The sequence below is a fragment of the Acanthochromis polyacanthus genome, chromosome 19, assembly GCF_021347895.1.
Source record: "Acanthochromis polyacanthus isolate Apoly-LR-REF ecotype Palm Island chromosome 19, KAUST_Apoly_ChrSc, whole genome shotgun sequence".
Lineage (NCBI taxonomy): Eukaryota > Metazoa > Chordata > Actinopteri > Pomacentridae > Acanthochromis > Acanthochromis polyacanthus.
Genome location: NC_067131.1, coordinates 21,485,596 through 21,512,310, shown reverse-complemented (window position 1 = coordinate 21,512,310; position 26,715 = coordinate 21,485,596). Strand labels below are relative to the sequence as shown.

The window sequence follows — 26,715 nt, the reverse complement described above, 5'->3', positions numbered from 1 at the left end:
TAGGGGTATTTGGGATGTCAGATGGGGAGGACAACGGTGAGGAGGGAGCTCTGACAATTGCTGGCACAATAATAGAGCATTTCAAGAGTGTGTGTGGTTACGGTGATTATCCAAGAATAATTACATCATGTAGCAGCAGCTACAGTAGTAGAAGTACCAATATCAAAACTATTTATTATAAAGTAAAAAGTTTTAATGACACGTGTATTTTGTGTTATGTCTGCCATCTGCAGATTTTGAACCAAATCACAGCGACACATATAATAATTACTCTGCCAAGGAACGGCAGAGTTATGTGATGATCGCCGTGCGTCTGTCTGTTTATCTGTCTGTTAGGATTTAGATTAAATTTTCAAGGAAGCTCAGAAATGACAGAAGGACCACCTGATTAGACTTTGGTAGTGATGCAGCTTATAGTCTGGATCCATGGATTTGTTTAAAATATCTGCATCATTGCAAGAGCATGGCACAACGTTACTGTAACTATGACAGGAACAAGTCATTAAATTGTGGGAGTGTTTCTGAGTCCCATCAGTTCTCACAAATTTAGGTTGGTACCTAAAGGTGTGTGTTATACATCTGTATAACACACACCTGTGCTCAGCGCAAGGCCGCATTCTATGCTGCTGTGATTTCTGCCTCAAATTTATTCAAGATTTCATCCGTCAGAGGTGATACAATGACTGAGCAGCCTGGGCAGAGTACTGCGCTCTCTAAAGAGCTTTTCTTGTTTGTAGTATTTCGATGAATGCAAAATATCTGGCCTCAAAATTTTATCGTTTTTAGTGTACTGCTGTATTACAGCTCATTCAAAATAATATAATGCTGCAATGAAAATTTAGGAATACTCCAACAAATTAAAATGTTAAATTGTTTCAGTTTGCCTATTTTCAATTGTGCCTTATTGTTTGCAGATAAAAATATTGTTGTATATTTAGGGTTGTCACATAATTAGATTTTCATCACACAGTTTATGTAGCCAAAAGGACTTATAACAACATTATACTGTTGAAAAAATTGAAAGAAAGGGCTTTTAATGTAATATTTAAACTTATTTATTGTATGATGATTTACACTCAAAATACAAGGGCATGGAGATGAACAGTCTCTGCAAAATAACTGTGCTGTATGTTATAGAAGCAGATAGTTACTGTCGCTGGATTATTTAAGATAATAACAAACATCACTATTTAATCTTTTCAATTTCATGGTTTATTGTTGATACTGATATGTCACAACACCCCTAGATGTACTTAAAAATATAACAGTTGGCCTGACAAGTAGTTATTGTATATAATTTCTTTCAAATAGTGTTGTCCATTGTGATAAATTATAAGACAGAAAAGAAAAGAAAAGAAAGATTAACTGTGCTGAAACGTCATACTACTATTACATCACGTCTTACTGGATATATGCAGGGATTAATTAGAATCAGAGGAGATCAGGGAGATCAGAGGTCAGGAGGTCAACTGCAGCTGAGACACCAAGGTGGCTGCTGGTGTTTCCCTCTTCAGCTGGGTGGACAACTGCACTCGTGTGACTTCCACTCTGCCACTCTGCCATATTCTGATGAATATTTACCCGCTGAGGCCTGTGCTATAGCAACACATGTCGCCATTCAGAAATCATGAGCAGGAATGCCTCTGATTTGCAGGTCATGATTGTTCGTCGAGAGCTGTCGCACTGTATGCACGGGCGCCATACTGTTTCTAATAACTGCTTTGACACTTGAGGATTTGTGAGAGAGCCACGTCGAGTTATTAGGGAGTGTTTTAAGTGCACTCAGCATCAGTGATCAAGTGCACTTAGAACATAAAGGCTCCGTTCAGGAGGTGATGAGAGGGTGTGTAGTATTGGCACTCGCTTGATGCATTGATAACACACATTACAGCTCGCTGTGCTTGCTGATGCCAGTGTGTGCGTGCGTGTGTGCGTGTGTGTGTGTGCTCAGGTGCTGGCTATACTTGTGGGGACCAAATGTATGAATGAATGGACTTGCTCTTATATAGCGCTTTACTACTCAGAGTACTCAAAGCGCTTATACAACAATTGCTTCCATTCAACCATACACTCACACATTCTCACTCTGGGGCGGACGGAAGCGTGGCTGCCAATCCGCGCCTACGGCCCCTCCGACCACCACCAACATTCACACGCATTCATACACCAGTGAAGAGCACTGGAGGCAAGGTGGGTTAAATGTCTTGCCCAAGGACACAACAGCACATGACTAGGCGAGAGCGGGAATCGAACCACTGACCCTTCGATCATTGGACGACCCACTCTACCACCTGAGTCACAGCTGCCCCCTAAATGTCCCCACAACTGTAGGAAAACCGAAAACCATGTCACTTGTGGGGACCTCATTTCGGTCCCCACAAGTTTAAACAGTGTTTTCTTGGCCATGTTGTTGTTAATGAAAAAAGTAAAAGTGCAAAAATGTTTCTTTAGGGTTAGGCATTGTTTTGGTCTGGGTTAAGGTAGGCATGTGCCGATATGAAAATTTGATATCACGATATTGGCGGCCCAAAATATCACGATATCACGATACTTGCGCGTTGCTTTTAATACTATTGAAAATGCCCAAAAATACTGTGAAATCTATCTCTGTTAAAGAATATTTATTCTTCGACATAAGTAAACAACAGCAATGGCAACAATACTCCAGTAAACTGCCACAGTAACTGAAAATAAATAAATAAAACATAATAAATAATATGACAAAACCTAAAAGAAAGTAAGCGCCAGTGCAAAATGCCATTTTTGAATGGAAATAAAAGTGCAGTTGCAGTCGTCAACTTATTGTAAACAAACATGACACTGGCTGAAAATCTTGTGGCCTAGGGAGTGAACCATGGCCATTTCAAGGTAGATGGAAGTGCACAAATGTCAGCCTGTTCACTTTTTCTGGCTTTAAGTTTTTTCGTAGAGGTGTGACAATGTGTCCACCGGCACTAAAGACACGTTCCGAAGGAACACTAGTTGCAGGTATGCAAAGAAGCCGGTGTGCAACACTGGAGAGATGTGGCATGTTGCCTGCATGTTCTTTCCACCACAGCAATCGATCCGGCTCCACCCGTGGCCGTTTCGCTGATGGATCCCTGTCCTTGTCCTCAGTGGCAGGAAGCATTGGAAGACACATGTAGACATTCACCTCTGCCCTCACCTGCCATGATGACACACAAGACACACACAGAATAAAGATAATTTAAAAAACTCTCCAAAAAGTTCTATATTTTCTTCCTAGATTATAAGATTCATAATTTCATCTCACCTGTTCTTCTGGAGTACTGGCGGCTTCTTCAGCTCGCTGCTGTTAACTCGTTGCAGTGATTTTCTTCAGCAAACCAGCCAGACTGCTTGGCTTCGTTGCTTTAAGCGACTCTGTGGGTATGCTCATTGTGCTGGAGGATGAGCATGCAGCTGTGGCGCTGGCAGTAGGCTGTGGCGGTCTTCATTTTTAGGGCCTCCTGTACACACATGTTGATTGTGTTGTGAAGATCTTCAGAGAACTCTCCTTTGAAGGGAGGGTCCAGGAAACATGATATTTCCATCACTCTCTGTGCTTCCTCTGAATACCTTGACTCAAGGTCACTCCTCATCAAACTCTTCATCTCTCTCACCCGTGGTTGGTCTCCATCACATGGCTGCAGGATCTGGCATCTGATGTGCTCCATGCATGGCTTGATAGCTGAGAGTGTAACCCTCGTCTCTGAGGAGAGCGCTTCTGTAAACTGGTGAAGCAGGCCAAGGAGGTCACACACTTGCTCCATCACAAGGACATGAGAATCTTTTGGCATCAGGTGCCATGCCCCTCTCTCTGCTGCCAGTGTGACGCTTATTGCTTGTTGTTGGCTGAGGAACCTTTCCAACATCTCATAAGTTGATCCCCACCTAGTAACAACATCATGGATCAATGACTTATCAGGGAGCCCCAGACTTGTTTGCTTAGACTTAAGCTCTCTCTTCCTCTTCCAACTCCTTGAGAACCCCTGGAACCCCTGTGGCAGCAGGCTCTGACAGCTTCATCAACACGTCGAATCTTCAGCACTTTTGTGACAACCAAGTTAAGGCCGAAGTGCCTCAGCCAAAGGTCACTGAAATCCTTGAAGGCCTTTTGCATGTTAGTAGCATTATCTAATGTGATGCACACCAGTTGCTCTTTCTTGATTTTCCACTCTTCAAGGATGTTCTCTATCATCTCAGTGATGTTGTCGGCAGTGTGGTCCTCTGGGAAGAGCACAGTTTTGAGGCAGATGGACTCTAGTGTCCATTCCTGTGACACAAAGTGTATGGTGAAGCTGAGATATGGTTCACCCCCACCTCCACTACTGGTCCAAATGTCAGTGATGGTAGCAAACCAAGAACCCTGTGCCAACATTTTTTGTTCATCTCAGCTTTGACCTCATTGTACATTTGTGGTATCTCTGTCTGGGATAACTGCTTTCGTGTTGGCACCTTGTACAGAGGAACAGCTTTTTTCATGAGCTTTAGAAAGCCAGGCCTTTCCACCACTCAAAATGGCATCATGTCCTTTGCTATGAAATAGCCTACTGCACGGGTTAGTTCTGTTGCAGCCTTGGATTTTGGTCCATATGCAGCTCGCCTTTGTAACTGTTCTGAAATGGTTGGTTGATCTTGGGATGCTTATGCTTGAGGTGTCACAGCCTAGAAGAAATAATATCACAACAAGCATGAATTCACCCATTTATTATTTTGAGAATGCCTTCATTTATTTATTTTTACATCTTATTGTGTAAATCAGACAATATAAGTACTCTTAATAACAGGCTATTGGGTCAGTTAATCACATAGCTATTATTCTAAGAATACATTCATTGCATAAACAATTACCTTTCCCCAATAACAATAACTAATAATTTTAGGATGACTGTCATTACATAATTAAAATCACCCACTGACTATTATTCTAAGAATAACCAATACTTAAGTTTTAAAAATAAATACATTTATTAAACAGAGAGGGCACACAATAGGGCAGATTTTAATGTGTTTTATTTAATTTTAGGTAAAAAACAACAACTAATGCTCATGACGTCATTGTTGCACAACAAATATAGCAACGAGTGACTACAAGCTCTCAAAGCAACCTGACGCACTGCGAGCTGTGGACAGCATGACGCCACAAACAATAAAAACTTATGAGCAACAGGCAGCAAGCGTGACGTTGCGAGCATAAGCTAAAGTTAGCACAAGTACTATCCATAGTTCGCGTTTACAATCAGTGTGAATAAATTAAGACAAACCTCACTAACATTGTCAAGTTGTAATAATTAGTAGAGTAGACCAAACATGCAGTCATGTTGTTTTTACCTGGATTTGGGCAAACAATTCTGGATGCTTTTCCCGTAGGTGGGCACGTAGGTTGGACGTATTTTACAATGGCGCTGCAACTTTTTTACGACACCTTCGGCAGACCGGTGTCTCGTTTTTCTGTTCCATCTTCTTGGTGAAACCATACAATGTCCATACGCTCGAGGTAACCCTTTTATCGGGAGGATACAGCTGTGGCATTGCTTCGTTCTCCGAGTCATCTCGGTTGGGCTGCATCTCTTCGTTGGGACTTTGTGTCAACTTCTGCCTTGCAACTGTTTACAGTTCACAGTAGTCATAATCTCAAACCGAGCACTTGAGCACTCATTCACTCACAGGCGCGCTCCCGCGGTGCTTTGGGTAGCCGCAATGTATTAGGGGTGGCGACGTATAATTTCTTTATTTTATCTTTTAATGCCTCGTTTTTAGTATCCTGGCATAAAATTACTTAATTTAATAGGGAAGAGCCTTCCCTGTGACACAGAAGGGTGCAGCGGGAGAGAAAGATAAGAGGAAGGAAGATGAGAGAGATGGAAGTCGGTGGTAGACAGCAGGAGGAGGAGGAGAAGCCAGTAGCTCACATGCAGCAGGAATCTCATCCAGATCTTACGGTGGGGAGATAAGAATGTAAGAGCATGGAGGATGAAAGATGAAATCCCACTGTTTGGTTTACTTAATTCACGTAAAAAGTGAGGCTATATGAAATTTATTCGTATTATAAAGATGAAACTAAGTTGAACATCCCTATCTAAAGCTAAGCAACAAATGATTCACATCCATGCCAAATACTGATATATAGTGAATTTTTGTTTGACCAATAGGTTTCTTCTGGATGGAAATGACACAAACATATTACAAAATGTGGTGAAATATTGTGTTACAGATGTTAATGGTCAATTTTAATGATTTAAATAAACTTATTACATCACAGAAATAACTGGTAAAGCCTTAATTTTCCAGCACATCAGTTAAACAGTTCTTTCAATTTGTAATAGTCTTCTTGTGTGTCTCCACTGGGATTTTGTTTGTCTTTGTGATTGTGACGGAGCGCCGGTGAACGCCCCGTCATTCCCCGGCGACGCGTGTCTCTCTCTCGCTCCGTGCCGGTGAGCGCCGGGACAGAGAATTCGCCGCCGTTCCCTGTACAAAACATACATTATTGTTTTAATGCACTGTTCGCCACCACCGGACTTTTGTTCTGGCTGCGGTCAACTCAGCACAACAATGAGTTTTTCTGCAAACTTGCCTGATGTTTCCCTTCCCAATCTGAATATCATCCTCTTGTCTGATGATGCTGTTTAATTTAACAAGACTGTCTGGCTCATTGGGTAAGAGAAAAAACAACTCTCAAAACATCACATTCTCCCCTCCTTGTTTGACTGTGGAGATGGTGTTTCTGCAATTCAATTTTTCTCCCTTCTTTCACCAAATGAAAGCCACATCCCTGTGTCAAGCAACTTAATTTTCATCTCATGTGACCACAGAACACATGACTGTCATCTTTGCTTTTGCAAATGCTTGGCAAGCTTTTGTTTGCTTGTCTTAGCAGCCCTGTTCAGTCTCTGCTTTGAGATGTTAATCCCAGCATTACTCAGATTCATTAGGATGGACTTGATAGTGATCCTTGAATTCTTCTTGGCCTCTTGCACTACCATTCTTACCAGTATCTGGGTCACTTTGGGCTTCCTGACACCCTCTACCATGTGGAACTCCTTGAACTTTTTGATTTTGCTTTACACTGTGTCTACTGACACTTGAAAACACTTGGATAAGGTTTAATAGTTTTTCCCCATCTTGTGAGCAGCAGCTCTCTGTCAGTGATGGGCCATGAAAACAAGCTTAACTAGCTCTTGATATACAGTTGACTAGAGAACCACTGCATCAGTTGTTCTTAGTTGCTGTAGAACATGGTAGAAATAACCGGGACCATTTGGATTGATATTAAAGCTGCATTTTGTCAACATTTACAACCCTTTCAAACAGTGTGACATATTCTGGACATGGGATTTTCAGTACAGATGTTAGAAACACGTAGTTTATATTTGAAATGTATTTTTTAAAATTATTTTTTTTGGCCATAAAACTTTATTATATAGGACAGAGGAGAGAGACAGGAAAGTGGGGAGATGAATGGGGGTGGGGGGAACCTGCAACAAAGGGCCATGGGTTGGACTTGAACCCATGACCACTGCGTCGAGGACTATAGCTCAACCAGCTGAGCTACCAGGACACCCTAAAATGTATCTTTAATATAAATCTTCTTTAGCTTGTTTATGTCCTTGCTGGCCAGAAGAAACTCACTGGTCACATATTAAAAAAAAATCAAAGTTCAGCATGGGTCTAAACAATTTTAGGTCTAAATGTACATCTACAGTGAAAAGGGTGTGAAACAATGGCCACTTTGCCTGACCGGTGTGTCGCGGGCCCGACTCGACACAAGCACCATGTACATTGTACCAGTTCAAAATTAAGTCTGATATCCGACAACGCCACCCTGGGAATTTCACCTGGGGAATTGTTTTCCTTTAACCTTAAGGCACACAAGTTTGTTACTCCAGGAGGATGAGACATGGATCCAAATTTAAAACAATTTATTATAATTTATGTAAAAGAGCAGAATAAAAAAACAGATAAACACCATTCACACCAGGGGGCCAAAAGAAAACAAACAAAAGACAACTAAAATCAGTTGCTGGCCGCTAGGTGGATGGGGCTAGTGGAGGTGAAGGAAGTACCCCCAAAATAATATTAAAAAAACACCCCAAGCACACGTGACACACACTCTGGATGTGATCCACTTCCCCAGGGACACAGCACACCAAAAGGAGGGGAACGCCACCACTGAACACCAGCACCACCACTGCAGGCCCTCAGCAACTGAGAAGCAAACAAAAACTAAATACTGGGGGAAAACAAGCAATGAATACAACAAAATATACTAATGACACAAAATATACTAAATGTGAGGGGTTCAGGTTAAACTATATAAATTGTATAGAACACTAAATGCCCCAAAATAAACAGAAACAATGACTCAATAAACAAAAATAATCCAAACCATCCATCCTCTATACACCGCTTTATCCTCACTAGGGTCGTGGGGGGTGCTGGAGCCTATCCCAGCTGACTCGGTCGCCAGGTCTGTTGCAGGGCTACATATACAGACAAACAATCACACTCGCATTCACACCTACGGGCAATTTAGAGTCATCAATTAACCTCAGCATATTTTTGGACTGTGGGAGGAAGCCGGAGTGCCCGGAGAAAACCCACGCATGCACAGGGATAACATGCAAACTCCATGCAGAAAGATCCCAGGCCCACCTCGGGATTTGAATCGGGGATCTTCTTGCTGCAAGGCGAAAGTGCTAACCACTATACTACTGTGCAGCCCTATAATCCAAACCAATTAATACTATTCCTCAATCATACAATAAATGATAAAATACGGTGTATGGCTCCACATGCGCATACACAAGAAGTCTGCAGATGATAAAACAGAAGTCCACACTGCAGAGATAAGCAGTGGCAGAAAACAACGGCGACGGAGAGCGAGCAGCTTTGAAGAGACAAAACCAGCCGGAGACAAAGCAGCAGGAGTCCCAGTTGGCTGACTTCAGCAGTGCTGGGGCCTCCAGACCTGCTAAAAACGATATTAGCATTACTATGCTACATGTTGGCACACAGCGCGGTCGCTATAATCAGAGGTGTATGTACCTGTCTGTCGCAGCAAGCACACACACACACACACACACACACACACACACACACACACACACACACACTAGCGAGGAGAGAGGACGGAACCCAGGCAGCTCGGCACGTTTCCTGCGACCACAGGAGGGTTAGCCAGGTGATAACGTACCCAGTAACACGGTACAAGAGAGGACACATACACATACCACTGCAGCCAGGAACGGGTAACGCGCGCACTACACACATGGACTCAGTTTGCACCAAATGGGGCCACCACTTGCTCTAAGGCACAAAACAAAACCCGTAAGCATAGCCTCAGAAAAACCCTAGCAGTGAGACAGCAGGAGCAGACATACCTGCTACACGGACGTGACGCAGCCAAAGCAGAGGAAGAAACGGGGGAAGGGCCGCAGGTTAAATACCCCGACCCACTTCAGTGATTGGCCACCAGTTGAAGCAGCCCAGCATTAACAGTTGTAATATACATGCTGCTACTGCTACAAGTGGAAGCCTGTTCTCACGGTTGCTGTTCATTAAAGTTAAAATAACACACTTTAAATATATCATCTTACTGAAGGGACATTTGGAGGCCTGACACATCAAAGTCAAAGCCTTGCATTGTGGGATTTATATCAAAGAGCAGTGTCCATGGCATTTGTCCACAGACACTATGCATGCTGGCTCACTGTCACACTGTTATGAAAAAGGCCACCAATGTTTCCATTTGAAAACGTGCAATAGGTTTACATTTCGTTAATTCATCGGTACTCTTAATGGTGATTAATCTTATACCCATAGTTTCTTGGATGAAGCTTTTACAATTGCTGTTCCAAACAGTCTGCGTCTGTAAGTCTTTACAAGGCCCGTCTGGTGCACGGGAAGCAAAGACTTTTCCATATCTGGCAGCAGCAACAGTGGCTTGTTTGGAATAAATATAGAAGGATGAGAAGCGTTACCTGCTACCTACTCAAATCAAAAGACAAAGGATTCACAGCACAGCCAGCAGAGTTTCATTGACAAATGATCTCTGGTAGATGAAGTGCAAAACCCCCATAACAATGAACACAATAGGCACCACCAACACATGCAAACCCTCAATGAAAAGCTGACCTCTCAACAGTTTTTGAGCCATGATACACTCATTAAATGCTTTTTACTTTGACAAAAAATGTTGCATAGGTATTTGTTTCATTATCTGATTCACCACTTAGCTTTGCTTCAGAAGTAGTTTTTATAGATTTACCCTTCACTGATTCTGAGCATTTCCAATTGGATAGACTCACCACAAGTTCTTTCACTTTCACACTTTTGTGACTGTCACTCCAAATGAAAGCTAATTTCATGAGGCTCGTCTGAGCTAGGATTAGGCCGGATGATATAATGTAATTAACTTTTTAGTTTTGTTTTCTCAGAATGTGAAAGTCTCATTATTATTTGGAGATAGCCCAAGACGTTTGCAGAAATAATCTCAAGAGGAGTTCAAATATTCTGTCCCTCTGTAAGCCTTTTTTGGGGGGAGGCAGAGAACACAGTAGAAATTAGGGAGTGTGTGAGCAGTGAGCCCTTTAGTACAGGTCACTGGTGTCTGCTCCCTTGGAGGCAGGCGAGTGTGTATTAGGCTTCTCTGGTCTTTACATGGACATACAGCCAGTGAACCATAGTGACAAAACACACCTAGAGCGATGCACACATTTTCATTTTGAGTAAACACTCAGCTTGATAGGAAGCCTCAGAGAGTTGCATCTTGGCCTGAGATTGATGTGGTGTCTACTCAGTTTTTTGCTGTACTTTTAGACATCACATCTAATCTGTGTTCATTAAGATCATGCAAAACATTTCACGCTCCAGTAGTGTGTGATACACGTTTCAGGGAATCAATATCCTGATTACTGAGCCTGTGGGAACGCCTTGGGCCAACATGTCCCGATGACTTCAAAGTCCCAGCTGTAGGTAGTGTGTGTGTGTGTGTGTGTTGGTAGCAAGAACATGAGAGAGGGTTGAGCTGGCTGACATCAGCTCAGTGTCAGTTTATCCCTGAAGCCTCGATCTCATGTTGTAAATGCGACAGTATGCTAGATGATGATGTATAAGCATGCCTATGTGTGTACCGCATGTCTTCATGGATGTGTGTGTGTAGATGTAATTGGAGTTGTGTGCATGTGTCAGTAGGGATATTGCTCCCATCACCCTGTATCTTAAGGGGGTTTCCTATATTACAGGTTATGCAGGCATATAAGCTTTAGCTAATGCAAAATAGATGAGTAATTACTCCCCAGCAGAGACAATAGAAATGGCTGATTCGAAAATTAAAGAGAACGGAAGTGGATGGATGGAGTATTGGAGGAGAAATTGATGCAGTCATTTAAGGCTCCACATGGTGGTAAACATATGTGCTTTTCTTTATTTCATACAACGCTCTTTTTCTCTCAGTCATGCGTCTTGGGTTGTAACATCTGTCAGTATTTGGACTTTTTGTTATTTTTCCAACAGAGTGTCATTTCTCTGTTATCTCTCATGCATGGTACATCATGCAGAGTCAAGCTGACTACTAACAAGAGTAGCTTTTATATCCAGCCCTTAAATGGACAGACAGAAACCCTTCGCACCTGTTTTATATGCATGGGTGGATCTTTTGCTGTTAACCTTTGTCGAAATATTCAAATACGGAATCAAAGGAAATGTATTATTAAATTCAAGGTCTTAAAATCAGTCTTTTTTTTTAAAGACAAGTCAAGGCAAAAAAAATCTGTCTCAATGGTAATTTGAGTTTCACTGGATGTGCTCCTTGCAGCAAGAAGATGCCTGGGATCTTTCTGCATGGAGTTTGCATGTTCTCCCTGAGCATGCGTGGGTTTTCTCCGGGCACTCCGGCTTCCTCCCACAGTTCAAAAATATGCTGAGGTTAATCGAGTACTCTAAATTGCCCGTAGGTGTGAATGCGAGTGTGACTGTTTGTCTGTATATGTAGCCCTGTGACAGACTGGCGACCTGTCCTGGGTGTCCCCTGCCTTCGCCCGAGTCGGCTGGGATAGGCTCCAGCACCCCCGTGACCCTAATGAGGATAAAGCGGTGTATAGAGGATGGATGGATGGATGTGCTCCAAGCTTCCACAGATGTTTTTTGGGATTTTTTTTCTTTTTTGCAATATGATGTTGTTTTCACTTATTTCTAATTCAGCAGATGATACATGTACTTTGTGCCAACCTAAATTAAAAATGTGAAGTTGAGTTTCCAAGATGATATTTAATTTAAGAAGGGTTCTCAAGGCTGTAACTGAACTCATTGCTCTTTCAATTCATCCAAAGTTGAGTTTCAAATAAAACATTGGACCCGACTGAAGTATGAAATAAGTGCTGTCATGACATCATGTTTTTCCTGCACCATTATTTCTTTCAGTAAAAATGACAATATAAATATCATCACAACACTGACATGAAAATCTAACAAGCATTAGTAAAATTAATGCTATTTTTTTATGGCAGGTACAGTGTCTTGCTTTCATTTGTGTTATTAGTGAGCTTACTAGGCACTGAGTCTTCCTCTGTCTTCTGTCCATTTTATGGTGGTGGCAACCACTGTTGAGAACCACTACTGCCTCCTACTATGTTGGAGTGTCACCCAGATAGTTAATGGTGCTGGGTTATTTATGATATAATCAAATGTGTATTGATAACATTATAACAATATTTCGTTTTATAACTATGAGGACTTGTTTTTATGTTGTCTTGCAACATACCAATATAATTCCTACCTCAACTACTCATCATTAAGAGGGCGTCTTACAAGTGCAGAGTACAGAAACTTCGGATACCAAAATTAATATCCGGATACCGCCGTAGCGAACGAATATTCGGATATTCGAGATATTCGGGTCCAGCCCTAAAAAATACACACACACAAACACGAAGCAATGATCATGATACCATGATTGCTCAAATACAGGGATAACTGTGCAGATTTTTGGACAATAATTCATATAGAGCATCCATGGCTTTGTACTTTCACATCTGATAATTATACTTAACAGAATTTCCATTGTACTTGAAGTTTATATCAAGATTTCATGAAGGTATAATTGCACCATGACAAGGTGTAACACCCATATCATAGTATCAAGTATGGCCAGTGTGGTGCCTTGCATAGGAAGGTTGGTTCCAGCATTCAGACAGCTCAGATTAAATTTAGATCAAACACAATGTTTTTTCTCCTATCTTTTCTTTTGGGAGATTATGCATCACTAAACAATCTGCTCTGAGGCTCTTCTGCCTCTTCGGAGTAAATGAGTGGTGTGTAAAACATCTGGAGTGATGTATGGTCAGTATTAGGGAGTTAACCTCAGGCAGCTGTTGGCTCCACAGCCCAACTGTCTGATAGGTTGTAAGCCCTGGAAACAGCAGTGCAGCCACAAGTGTTGTGTAGAATTTTTGGGCATTCTTTCAGCAGACTGCACGAAGACTCTTCGTAGATTGTACGGGATGAGAATTTTGAGTTGTAAACACACTCTCAGACATATACATTCAATTCAATTCATTTCAATTTTATTTATATAGCGTCATATCACAGTCAAATTGTCTCAAGACACTTTACAGAACCCATATGCCTGACCCCCAGAGCAAGCCCAAAGGCGACAGTGGCAAGGAAAACACCCTTTTAACAGGGAAGAAACCTCGAGCAGAACCCGGCTCTATATAGGGGGGACCCATCTGCCTGCTGGCCGGGCGGGTTGAGATGGACAAAGGAGGGCAAGGGGGAGGGATGGGAGAAGAGGGAGGGGTGGGAAAGCAAGGAAAACACAACACACATTTGGATACATGTATGACAGGATATGTGACACAAACAAAGTATAAGCTAACATTGAAAACTGACTCATAATTTACTCTTATGATGTACGACTCTGACATTAAACATACTCCATATATAGCTAGCAGTAAAATTCAAACAGTATGTAAGTTAGCATAACAAGTATAGTGAAGGTGATGCAGAGTTGACTGGTGGAAAAGGGGAGTTGGAAGCGGAGGGCTGGAGGAAGGTCAGCAGCAGCATCCCACAGTGGACATGGTGGAGACGAGACCAGTTGGTGGAACATCAACCGCAGATCTGAAGCATCCAGCTCTGGGACCAGGGACACTCGGAGAAATAGCACAGGGGGAAACAGAGTGAATGTACTGCAATAACAGTATACATATTCAATGTAAAGGTAGATAGAGAAGGGCTCAGTGCGTCAAGAGAAGTCCCCCAGCAGCCGAGGCCTATAGCAGCATGACTAGGGGCAGAACAAAGGGACGTCCAAGAGGGAGTCAGCTGTGCAAATGAAGACACAAGCCGAACCCCTGTGGGTCACCCAGTCAGTCCTAACTATAAGATTTGTCAAAAAGGAATGTTTTAAGCCTGGTCTTAAAAATAGAGAGGGTATCTGCCTCCCGAAGCCAAACTGGGAGCTGGTTCCACAAGAGAGGCGCCTGATAACTGAAGGCTCTGCCTCCCATTCTACTTTTAGAAATTCTAGGAACAACAAGTAAGCCTGCAGTTTGAGAGCAAAGAGTTCTACTAGGATAATATGGTACTAACAGATCCTTAAGATATGATGGAGATTGGTTATTAAGAGCTTTATATGTCAGAAGAAGGATTTTAAATTCAATTCTGGATTTAACAGGAACCCAATGAAGAGAAGCAAGTATAGGTGAAATATGATCTCTTTTGCTAACTCCTGTCAGTACTCTCGCAGCAGCGTTTTGGATCAACTGTAGATGTTTAAGAGAGCTATTTGGACAACCCAATAATAAGGAATTGCAATAGTCAAGCCTGGAAGTAACAAAAGCATGAACTAGTTTTTCTGCATCACTCTGAGACAGGATGTTCCTAATTTTTACAATATTACGCAGGTGAAAAAAGGAGGTCCTACAGACTTGCTTTATGTGGGAGTTAAAGGACATGTCCTGGTCAAAAATAACTCCAAGATTCCTCACAGTAGTACTGAGGCCAACGTGATGCCATCCAGAGTAACTATTTGCTTTGAAAGCGAGTTTCTAAGATGTTTGGGGCCAAATACAATGACTTCAGTTTTGTCTGAATTTAGCAGTAGGAAGTTAAAAATCATCCAGGTTTTAATGTCCTTAAGACAATCTTGCAGTCTAGCTAACTGATCAGTTTCATCTGGCTTCATAGATAAATACAATTGTGTGTCATATGCAAATGGTTGTATTTATATAGTGCTTTTATCCAAAGTGCTTTACATGATGATATGTCACATTTACCCATTCACACACACATTCACACACTGATGGCAGGAGCTGCCATGCAAGGTGCTAACCACAACCCATCAGGAGCAATTAGGGGTTCGGTGTCTTGCTCAGGGACACCTCGACAGGAGCTCAACGGGCCGAGGATCGAACCGGCAACCTTCCAGTTACAAGACGGCCACTCTACCCACTGAACCATGCCGCCCCCGTTGCATATGCATAACAATGGAAGTTAATACAATGCTTCCTAATAATATTGCCTAAAGGAAGCATGTATAATGTGAAAAGTATCGGTCCTAAGACAGAACCCTGAGGAACTCCATGATTAACTTTAGTATGCTCAGAAGAGTTAGTGTTGACATGCACAAACTGGAACCTATCTGATAAGTAGGATTTAAACCAGTCCAGTGCTGTCCCTTTAATGCCAGTTGAATGTTCTAGACGCTGTAATAATGTTTTGTGGTCGATTGTGTCAAACGCTGCACTAAGATCTAACAAAACAAGTATAGAGACTAGTCCATTATCTGATGCTATGAGAAGGTCATTAGTAACTTTCACCAGAGCTGTTTCTGTGCTATGATGCACTCTGAGGCCTGACTGAAACACTTCAAACAAATTATTCCTTTGTAAGTGTTCACATAATTGATTTGCAACTATTCTTTCCAGAATTTTAGAGAGAAATGGTAGGTTGGATATTGGTCTATAGTTAGCTAACACATCTGGATCTAAAGTGGGCTTTTTAAGCAATGGTTTGATGACAGCAACCTTAAAAGCCTGTGATACATAGCCTGTTACTAGAGAGAGTTTTCGCTTTCGGGATGCCTGCTTTAAAATCCGCAGCTGGGAATTATACCAAGGAGCAAGTCTTCTCTGAGATATAACTTTCTTTTTTACAGGTGCAACACTATCAAGAGTTGTACGCAGTGAGGCTGAAGCATTATTAACATAATAATCCACTTCTGTGGGGGTAAAATTATAATATTTGCCTTCTGATTTATCAGTAAATGTTGCTGAAGTAAACAGTGACGGTATTATTTCCTTAAATTTAGATACTGAATTGTCAGACAAACACCTACTGTAATGATATTTGTTCTCAGCTGCTAAACAATCCTTTACTTTAAATTGAAATGTTATCATAAAATGGTCAGAAAGAAGAGGGTTCTGGGGAAATACTGTTAACTCTTCAATCTCTATGCCATAAGTCAGGACAAGGTCAAGAGTGTGATTAAAACTATGAGTTGGTTTATTTACATGTTGAGAAAACCCAATTGAGTCTAATAATGAATTAAAAGCTGTTGTAAGGCTGTCGCTGTCTATGTCAACATTAATGTTAAAGTCACCCGCAATAATAACTTTGTCTGAACTGAGCACTAAATCAGATAAAAAGTCTGAGAATTGAGATAAAAACTCAGAATAAGGAGCAGGAGGACGACATAAACAACAAATAAAACTGGTTTCTGAGCTTTCAAATTTGGATGAGAGAGACTAAGAGTGAGATTTTCAAATGAGCTGTAATCAGGTTTAGGCCTCTGGTTCAATTTTAATAGATTGCTGCTACTCCTCCTCCTCGGCCTGTGATTCGAGGAATATGACAGTTAATATGACTAGGGGGAGTTGATTCGTTTAGGCTCACAAATTCTTCCTGCTGCAACCAGGTTTCAGTCAAACAGAACAAATCAATCTGGTGATCAGTTATCAACTCATTTACGAACAGAGATTTAGACGAGAGAGATCTAATATTTAACAGACCACATTTAATTGTTCTGTTTCTTTGCTCTGTTGAAATAGAGGTATTAATTTTTATTAAATTTTTATGGTTACTATTTCTTTTGTATATTTTTGATTTGTTTAATTTATTGAATTTTGGTGGTCGGGGGACAGACACAGTCTCAATAAAGCTAACTGAATTACTGGAGGGTGACAGCTGTGAGGAAACTGCAGAGAGGTGTGTAAAACTACAGCTCTGCATCCTGGTCTTAACTCTGGGTTGTCATGCTTTAGGAGTACTAATAAAATCAGCCATATTCCTAGAAATGAGAGCTGCACCAGCCAAAGTGGGATGGATGCCATCTCTCCCAATCAGACCAGGTTTTCCCCAAAAAGAGCTCCAATTATCTATAAAGCCCACGTCGTTTGATGGACGCCACATAGACAACCAGCAGCGAAACGACGACATGCGGCTAAACATGTCATCGTTGGTCAGATCAGGCAAGGGTCCAGAGAAAACTATGGAGTCCGACATGGTTTTGGTGAAAGTACACACCGATGCCACGCTAATTTTGGTGACCTCCGATTGGTGTAACCGGGTGTCGTTACCGCTGACGAGTATAACAATCTTGCTATATTTACGATTATCTTTAGCCAGCAGTTTCAAATTTGCTTCTATGTCGCCCGCTCTGGCCCCTGGGAGGCATTTAACTATGGTCGCTGGTGTCGCTAGCTTCACGTTTCTGACTATTGAGCTGCCAATGATCAGAGTTGGTTTCTCAGCGGATGTGTCACTGAGCGGGGGAAAACGATTAGAAACATGAAGCGGTTTGTGGTGGGCCGGGACAGCAGGCTTGAGCTTAGGACTGTGTTTCCTCCGAACTGTCACCCAGCCAACCCAACTTCCCGGCTGTTCGGGAGCTGCTAAGGGACGGCTAACAGATGCTACACTAGCAGCTAAGCTATTGCGGTCCGCACCGGCTAAGGGGGCCTGGCTAGCTGCTAGCGGGTTATTTTCCATGGTGCGGTGCCGCGATTCCAATTCGGAGAGCCTCGCCTCCAGAGTTACAAAAAGGCTGCACTTATTAGGGGCTCGGGCTTTGCAATGAGCCGTGGCTCGTATTGTTCTCCTGTTGGCGTTTATTTTTCCGCTTCTTCACGTTTCCGCCGTTTTTCGCGCTAAAACAGGAAATAACGCAATACGCTCACCGTAATGTCAGACGTCGTCGAAGACCAGGTACACAACAAACAGCCTGTGTGAACCTCCACATTTTACTTTCAGTGAACTTTGGAGCAGTGAGAGGCTAGCTTCTACTTAAGCTAGCAGGATTTGATATATTTATACATTTCTCTGTTCATGTTGGGATGACTCATCTATCAGTGGGTGTTCTGTGCCTTGATCGCCTTCCAGAATATTTTCTTTTCTTTTCTTTCAGCTGAATTCTTTTCCCTGCTCATCTCCAATTCCCCACTTCTGCTCATCTTTATTATTGATTGATTTTCATATTTCAAGTATTCACGTTGTCTTCTTTTAATTTTGCTCCAACTCCTGTTCTCATTCCTGCCCTTGTTTTGTTGTCTTCAGTCCAGTCTGATAATGATTTGGAGAGTTGAGGCTCAGTCAGACAGCCTGACAGACAGTAATGAGGGCAGGAATACTGAATAGTGCAAGCCATTCAGAGCTTGAGTTTTTCTTTTTTAATAAATTTGCAAAAATTTCTACATTTCTGTTTTTTTCTGTCAAGATGGGGTGCTGAGTGTACATTAATGAGAAATAAAATGAACTTTTTTGATTTTGGCAAATGGCTGCAATGACACAGAGAGTGAAAAATTTCAAGGGTCTGAATACTTTCTGTACCCACTGTATATACAAGATACAGTGTAACTAAATATTCAGACAGAGAAATTGAGACAGTTGTTCTTTTGTAATGTTCTCATGTCAGACACTTCTTCGCAATAATCCTGTAATCCACAAAGAGCATCCGTGTGTATGACCCCTGCTGCTCCAGGTGAGACAGTGACACCTGGAGCGCTGTAGCTACAGCATCCTCCGTCGGTCTGTTGGCCCTGTATGCAAACTGCTCGGGATTGAGACTTCTGGGGAGGAGTGAGGTGATGTGACCCCGTACCAGTTTCTCAAAGCACTTCATCACCACTGGAGTGAGAGCTACTGGCCGGTACTCATTGAGGCTGGAGATGTGTTGCTTCTTGGGCAGGGGGACGATGGTGGAGGACTTGAGGCAGAGTGGGACGACGGACTGGGAAAGGGACCGATTGAAGATTCTAGTGAACACTCCAGCCAGCTGGTCAGCGCAGTCCTTCAGCACCTGTCTAGGGACACCATCGGGTCCAGCCGCCTTCCATGGGTCGACCGCCCGCACCGTGCGCCTCACGTCGAGCTCCTCCAGTGTGAGGCTGGTGCTGCTCTGGACCGCAGGGTGTAGTGTAGCTGCCTCCGGGGATCCTTTCTCAAAGCGGGCAAAGAAGCTGTTGAGCTCCTCTGCCAATGAGGCTCCTCCCTCAGCAGCTCCGGTGTTGGCCTTGTAGTTCATGAGGTGCTGGACCCCTTGCCACACCTGTCTGCAGTTGTTGCTCTCCAGGTGGTCCTCAATCCTCCTCCTATAGTCCCTCTTGGCCTCTCTGATGCCTTTCTTCAGGTTGGCTCTGGCTGCACTGTACAGAGCGCTGTCACCAGACCTGAAGGCGGTGTTTCTGTTTTTAAGCAGCTGCTGGACCTTCTGGGTCATCCAGGGCTTCCTGTTGGGGTACACCCGGATGATCTTGTCCACTGTGATATTGTCTGTGCAGTTTTTGATGTAGCACAGAACACTGTCTGTGAACACCTTCAGGTCAGGGTGATCGAAAATGTCCCAGTTAGTCCTTTCAAAGCAGTCCTGCAGCTGCTCAGAGGCATCATCAGGCCAAGTTGTGACTGTCCTTCTGGTGCTGGGGGCAGTTTTCCGGAGGGGGGTGTATGCAGGGATCATAAGCAGGGACATGTGGTCAGACTGGCCCAGGTGTGCTAGCTGTTTAGCCTTGTAGCCCATCTTTTTTTTCTTTCCCCTTGTCTGCATTATCTCTCTAGCTGACCACTGTATCCGTTGACAGCATCGAAAAGATCTATGCATTTTTATCTTTGCAGTGAGAAATATTAAATGTGAATCACTGTCAGTGACCTTCACCGGCCCTCCCTTCAGGCTACTCCATCAAATCAAACTTTTTTAAACCCCTGATGTGAGCTGCAGGGGAGGGCTGTGATACACCACAGTGTGAAAGAAGGGGAAATAGTGACAGAAAGGACGAAACAAGACAGACGGGGAGGATGACAAACAGGTATTGTTATTAATTGGGGGTAACAGTCCAAGTGCTGTGCTAAGCTAAATCCATACAGGAAATAAAGGCTGTAAGAAAACCAGGGACACCAGAGATGTGGGGTCTTGATAGTGTGTGTGTGTGTGTGTGTGTGTGTGTGGGGGGGGGGGGGGGGGGGGGGGTAGACCCATAGAGAGGAGAAAAGGAGGGAGCATGCATCACATGAAGTAAACAGTGTGAAGATGCCCAACTCAGCATGTTCTGACGGAACAAATCACTTCTAGAGTAAGTCTCGACAGGAGCTTGAGTATCTGTTGGCATGCATGTGGGTTAATCACCGAATAACCAAGTACCTGCCCATATCCTGGGTCACCAGAGATGTGGGGTCCTCCCCAAGTCAGCAGGGCACCCAAGACCCACCACACAGCCCCCCCAAAGCCACCGGACCCAGGAACAGTCCCAGGATCCCAAGAGGCACCGACCCGTCTCCCCCAAGGACACCCAGGACAACACCAGGCGGTCGGGGAGGAGGCCCCCCGCAGACAACACCCGCCCCCACCAACCAACCATCCCAACCAGAGCGGCAACCCAGAGGCAGCCCCCCGCGCCGAGTTACCCAGCGAGCGACAGGCCCGCAGACCCCGCACCACAGCCCGCCAGGAGACACAAGCCCCAGCAGGGCCCACCCGACCCCCGGGCGCCGCCCCAGGCCTCCACCCGCAGGCCCCGGAGCCCGACTGCACATGAAAGCCACTGACACCGTCCCAGTAGATGGAGATGACCTCCCCAGCACAGAGCCCTGGCCATAAGGAGCCGGACCCCATCCTCCCACCAATCCCAAAAAAAAGTGTCCCTGCTATTCTGTATCCTTGCTCCCTAACAAAGATACACATGTGGACAAAATTGTTGGTACCCCTCAGGTAAAGAAGGAAAAACCCACAATTCTCACTGAAATCACTTGAAACTCACAAAAGTAACAATAAATAAAAATTGATTGAAAATTAAATAATCAAAAACAGCCATTACTTTTGAATTGTTGATTAACATAATTATTTTAAAAAAACAAACTAATGAAACAGGCCTGGACAAAAATGATGGTACCTCTATAAAAGATTGAAAACTATTTGACCAGAGTGACATGATTAACTCAGGTGTGTCATTTAATTGACATCACAGGTGTTTCCAAACTCATAATCAGTCAGTCTGCCTATTTAAAGGGAGACAAGTAGTCACCCTGCTGTTTGGTGAAAAGGTGTGTACCACACTGAACATGGACAACAGAAAGCGAAGGAGAGAATTGTCCCAAGACATCCGAAAAAAATTATAGACAAACATCTTAAAGGTAAAGGCTATAAGACCATCTCTAAACAGCTTGAAGTTCCTGTGACAACAGTGGCTCATATTATTCAGAAGTTCAAGACCCACGGGACAGTAGCCAACCTCCCTGGACGTGGCCGCAAGAGGAAAATTGATGACAAATTGAAGAGACGGATCGTTGGAATTGTATCCAAAGAGCCCAGAGCAACCTCCAAAGAAATTAAAGGTGAACTCCAAGGCCAAGGTACATCAGTGTCAGATCGCACCATTCGTCGTTGTTTGAGCCAAAGTGGACTTCATGGGAGACGACCAAGGAGGACACCACTGCTGAAAAAAACTCATAAAAAAGCGAGACTGGAATTTGCAAAAATGCATGTTGACAAGCCACAAAGCTTCTGGGAGAATGTCCTTTGGACAGATGAGACCAAACTGGAGCTTTTTGGTAAGGCACATCAACTCTATGTTCATAGACTCTAAAACCAAGCATACGAAGAAAAGAACACTGTCCCTACGGTGAAACATGGAGGAGGCTCAGTAATGTTTTGGGGCTGCTTTGCTGCATCTGGCACAGGGTGTCTTGAAAGTGTGCAAGGTACGATGAAATCTGAAGACTATCGAGGCACTCTGGAGAGAAATGTGCTGCCTAGTGTCAGAAAGCTTGGTCTCAGTCGCAGGTCATGGGTCTTCCAACAGGACAACGATCCAAAACACAGAGCCAAAAACACCCAAGAATGGCTGAGAGAAAAGCGTTGGACTATTCTAAAGTGGCCTTCTATGAGCCCAGATCTGAATCCCATTGAACATATGTGGAAGGAGCTGAAACATGCCATTTGGAGAAGACACCCATCAAACCTGAGACAACTGGAGCTGTTTGCTCATGAGGAGTGGGCCAAAATACCTGTTGACAGCTGCAGAACGCTCATTGACAAATACAGAAATCGTTTAATTGCAGTGATTGCCTCAAAAGGTTGTGCAACAAAATATTAAGTTTTGGGTACCATCATTTTTGTCCAGCCCTATTTCATTAGTTTGTTTTTTTTAAATAATTATGTTAATCAACAATTCAAAAGTGATGGCTGATTTTGATTATTTAATTTTCAATCAATTTTTATTTATTGTTACTTTTGTGAGTTTCAAGTGATTTCAGTGAGAATTGTGGGTTTTTCCTTCTTTAACTGAGGGGTACCAACAATTTTGTCCACGTGTGTACATTTTCCCTCCCCCGTGACTAAGTGCTCTAGGTGTAATGTGGTGCATTGAAACTGGGGGAAAGACAGAGCGAGCGGGAGCCCACCGTTGTTTGCTAATGCTGCTGTGGAGTAGTCCATTAGCCGCGCTAGCATCAGCATCGGGTGGGATGTAAAAACAACAGTCACAAACACCGCCGTTAGCTCCCGGGGAAGGTACATGGGCCTGCATTTAACAGTCACATATTCCAGCTCCGCGGAGCAGTGACTGTCCACAGTCACCGTGTCAGTACACCAGCTGTTGTTAATGTACATGCACACACCCCCTCCTCTGCTTTTACCGGAGTCCTCCGTCCTGTCCAGCCGATGGGCTATGTAGCCGGCTAGCTCAATAGCCAAGTCCGGTACGGATGAGTTAAGCCAGGATTCCGTAATCGAAATGATGCAGCTGTCCTTAACAGTGTTGTTGACTGTGACTTGGAGTCTCAGTTCATCCATTTTGTTGGCGAGGGATCGTGCATTCGAGAGAAAAATGCTCGGAAGCGGTGGTTTGTGTGGTTGTTTACGTAGCCGCGTTAGCACTCCGGCCCTGCAGCCCCGCTTCTGCGTTCTCTCTTGACGCCAAAAATTCAATGTAAAAATGCATCTTAAAAGAGCATTTCCTATTTCGCTTTCTCCATTATCCTACCTGATCTGTGCTCTAGATTCTTTTATCAATTAAAATGTCTTGACTGGTTATAATCGAGAGTGCTGGGTAAGATGTTTTAGGAACAGTCAGAAAGAAAAGATCTTTTTTGCAGTTATTTGGATGTTTCTGTATTGTTTTACCTGCTCTGTATATGTATATATATATATATATATATATATATATATATATATATACATATACATATACATATATACACACTATAACCAATCAAGTTGTTTTGGTTTTTTTTACCAGTTAGAGGTCCAACTGTATGACTGAAATACTATGAATGCATCAAAATGACACAAATATTGCACAAATATTCACCAAGTTGTCAAAAATTAATACTGTTTAAGGAGGTCATCCCTCACATTGTGATTTCACTGGCACCCCCGATTGCCCTCATCTGACCGACAGAAAACCTAGCCAGGAATTAGCCTGATTTTTAGACCCTGTGAGCATTTGCAACCCCATCCAAATTCCATATCTGGACCAGTTATAGCATCTAACCTTTGTTTTAAACCTGCACTATTTAAAGCCTATGGATTAACTTATTTTGCACAATGCTAGAACACTTAAATACAGAAACACATTCACATTCATTTTTTAAAATTTTTTTTCTTTGTTGAATTGTCATTAGACAGACATTCATGGTCCCAGAGAATGAAACCTGTTGACATTGAAGATCGGCTTGATAATGCATCAGGGCCATATCTCCCAGCTGTTTTTGTCTGACTCAAACAGCTGTAATGTGCGAATATACATAACTTTATGTCTGTAATAATAGCAAAAGAGTATCTTCGTGAAACTTTCTCATTTCATGTAACTGTTAAATGTTGTGAAAGTAATGTAAAGTTTATCAGGCATGGCACTTTTTTATTATTTCCACTATAGTATTGTTGTTATATGTGGGTGATGTGTTTGATATATCCAAAACCCTTGGTCCTTTAACTGGTAGAAGAACTTATTGGTTGCAATGCAGTGCGCTGATCAGGTAAAATGATGCAGAAACATGCAAATAATTGCAGGGATATTTTCTTTATGTGCAAAAGCGTTCTTTCCTTCACGACTGTTTAACTCACAAAAAAGAAGGTGCAGACATATATAAACTGGGTGCATCCAGAAAACTTTAGTCAGCTTTCGGCAGACGATTCCTCTTTGACACACCACATGTCTTGGGCTAACCAGGAGAACGAAGGATGAAGTTAACAAATGAAGTCGAAAAAAGGATAAAGCAGCTTCTTACTGTACAAAAGCAAAGCGAGGTCAGTCTGGCATTTTGGAGGCATTTCTCAGTTGAGGAGGAAAGATGAAAAAGAACTGGACTTTGTTGCACAAATATGCAAAGCACTGATATACAATGGTAACAAATCTTGCCTGCTCTGTTCCCCTGGTCAAAGTAAGCTCTTTCACAAAGAGAAATTACTTCTTCCTGCATATATTAAACACAATCAAGATATGTATAAAATGTGTATTTACAGCACCCACATTTATACGAAAGCAGGCAGAGTTTTGAAGTTTCTTAAATAATCCACAGTACAGTAAGTTTTCACTGCAAAATGGAAGAAGATACAAGGTCAAGATGTGACTGGTCAGAAGGCTTTGCAGGAAAGAAAACAGTTCTCAGCAGAGGGTGAAAGTAATTTCCTTTCCAGTAAAATATCTCAAACAGTTACTAAATGAACTGGATAAAAATTTTCTACAGACGTTTGTTGTTCCCAAGTAATGTTATTTTGCTAAACTGAGATGGTATTCATCTCATCCCTGGGAAAATGCCGAAAACCAAATGGTGGCTATGGGATGATTTCCATAAATCCCAAAACATTTAAAAAGATTTGAAAATTGCATCTTTTAGCCAAAAATTGTCACAAAATATATATATAAAAAAACAAGAAAATCACTCAGAGAGTGCAGCACTCTGCCAACGCTGCTCAGTTGTATCATTTCCAGCAGATGAAATCTTGAAAAAAATTTGTGGCAGAAATCACAGCACCATAGAACATGGCCATTTAATACAGATGTACCTACAAGTAAAACGACCTTGCGCTGAGCACAGCTATGTGTTATGTAGGGCTCGACCCAAATATTCGTTCGCTACGGCCTTATCCAGATATTAATTTTGGTATTGGAATATAATATATACAAATCCATGGATCCAGATTATAACCTGCATCACTGCCAAAATCTAATCACTTGGTCCTTGTGTCATTTCTGACCTTCCCTGAAAACTTCATTCAAATCCGTTTGTCCGTTTTTGAGTAATGTTGCTAACAGACAGACGGACAGACAGACAATTGTGTGCCAATCGTCACTTAACTCCACTGTTCCTTGGTGGAGTGAAACAATTGTTTAATTTAACTACTAAAAAGTTTGGAAAACACCACCATAGCATATTAGCATTGTCATGTTAGCACTGTGACAATGTTATATTTGCATTTGGTCTCCTATTGCTGGTAGCAAGGCTGCAGACATTTTATGTTGTTTACCTGTAACAGGACATACAGGAATAGATTTTGTATCTTTGTCAAATACTTGAAGAACCAAATTTACGACATCTTTATCAACATTTTACTGGTAGTAAGACGACGAAAAATACAAATGCTTGCCTCAACTGCAACCTCGCAGCTTCCTGTATTTTACATGCTAACACTCACTCTGTTTTGTTTATCCGTGTCTATGCAGGACTTTGATGATTTCATCTTTGCGTTCTTTGCCATTGAGATGGTGATTAAGATGGTGGCTCTGGGGATTTTTGGCAAGAAGTGTTACCTTGGAGACACGTGGAACCGCTTGGACTTCTTCATAGTAGTGGCTGGGTGAGTTACACGGCAACACACAGAAACACAGACAAACAGGTGGCGAAGCATAACCCTACATAAACTCTGGGGGCTTGCACAAGAAACAGAACACACACATGTAACAAATTTGAGCAGCAATCAGTCTGACTGTCAGGATTTGAGAGAGCAGTGACAGATTCGTGAACAGGAATAGAATGTAGAGAGGACAATAGATGTGTTATGTCACCTGAGGCCAATGATCTGCAGAGAGAAAATCAAAAAACACTAAATTTGAAGCATGAACCTGATAGAAGCAGCCTTTATAGTAGTATCAGGATAGGTCCCTGTGGGCTTCCTGGATTTGTCATCAAACTTCGTCGAAATTCATAGCAAGTACTGTCATAAATTCTTAAGTGCTCAGAAACTGTCAAAACTGATGGAGAGTGTGAGATTAGATT

The 26,715-nt window shown here is 42.6% G+C and overlaps 1 protein-coding gene across 1 annotated transcript in view; it reads left to right on the top strand.

Annotated features, from left to right (window-relative positions):
• cacna1g (calcium channel, voltage-dependent, T type, alpha 1G subunit) overlaps window positions 1-26,715 on the top strand; it is a 695,215-nt gene that overhangs the window by 233,008 nt on the left and 435,492 nt on the right. Inside the window, 1 exon segment of the mRNA XM_051939241.1 lies at window positions 26,163-26,296. Coding sequence (XP_051795201.1) covers window positions 26,163-26,296 — 134 coding nt within the window.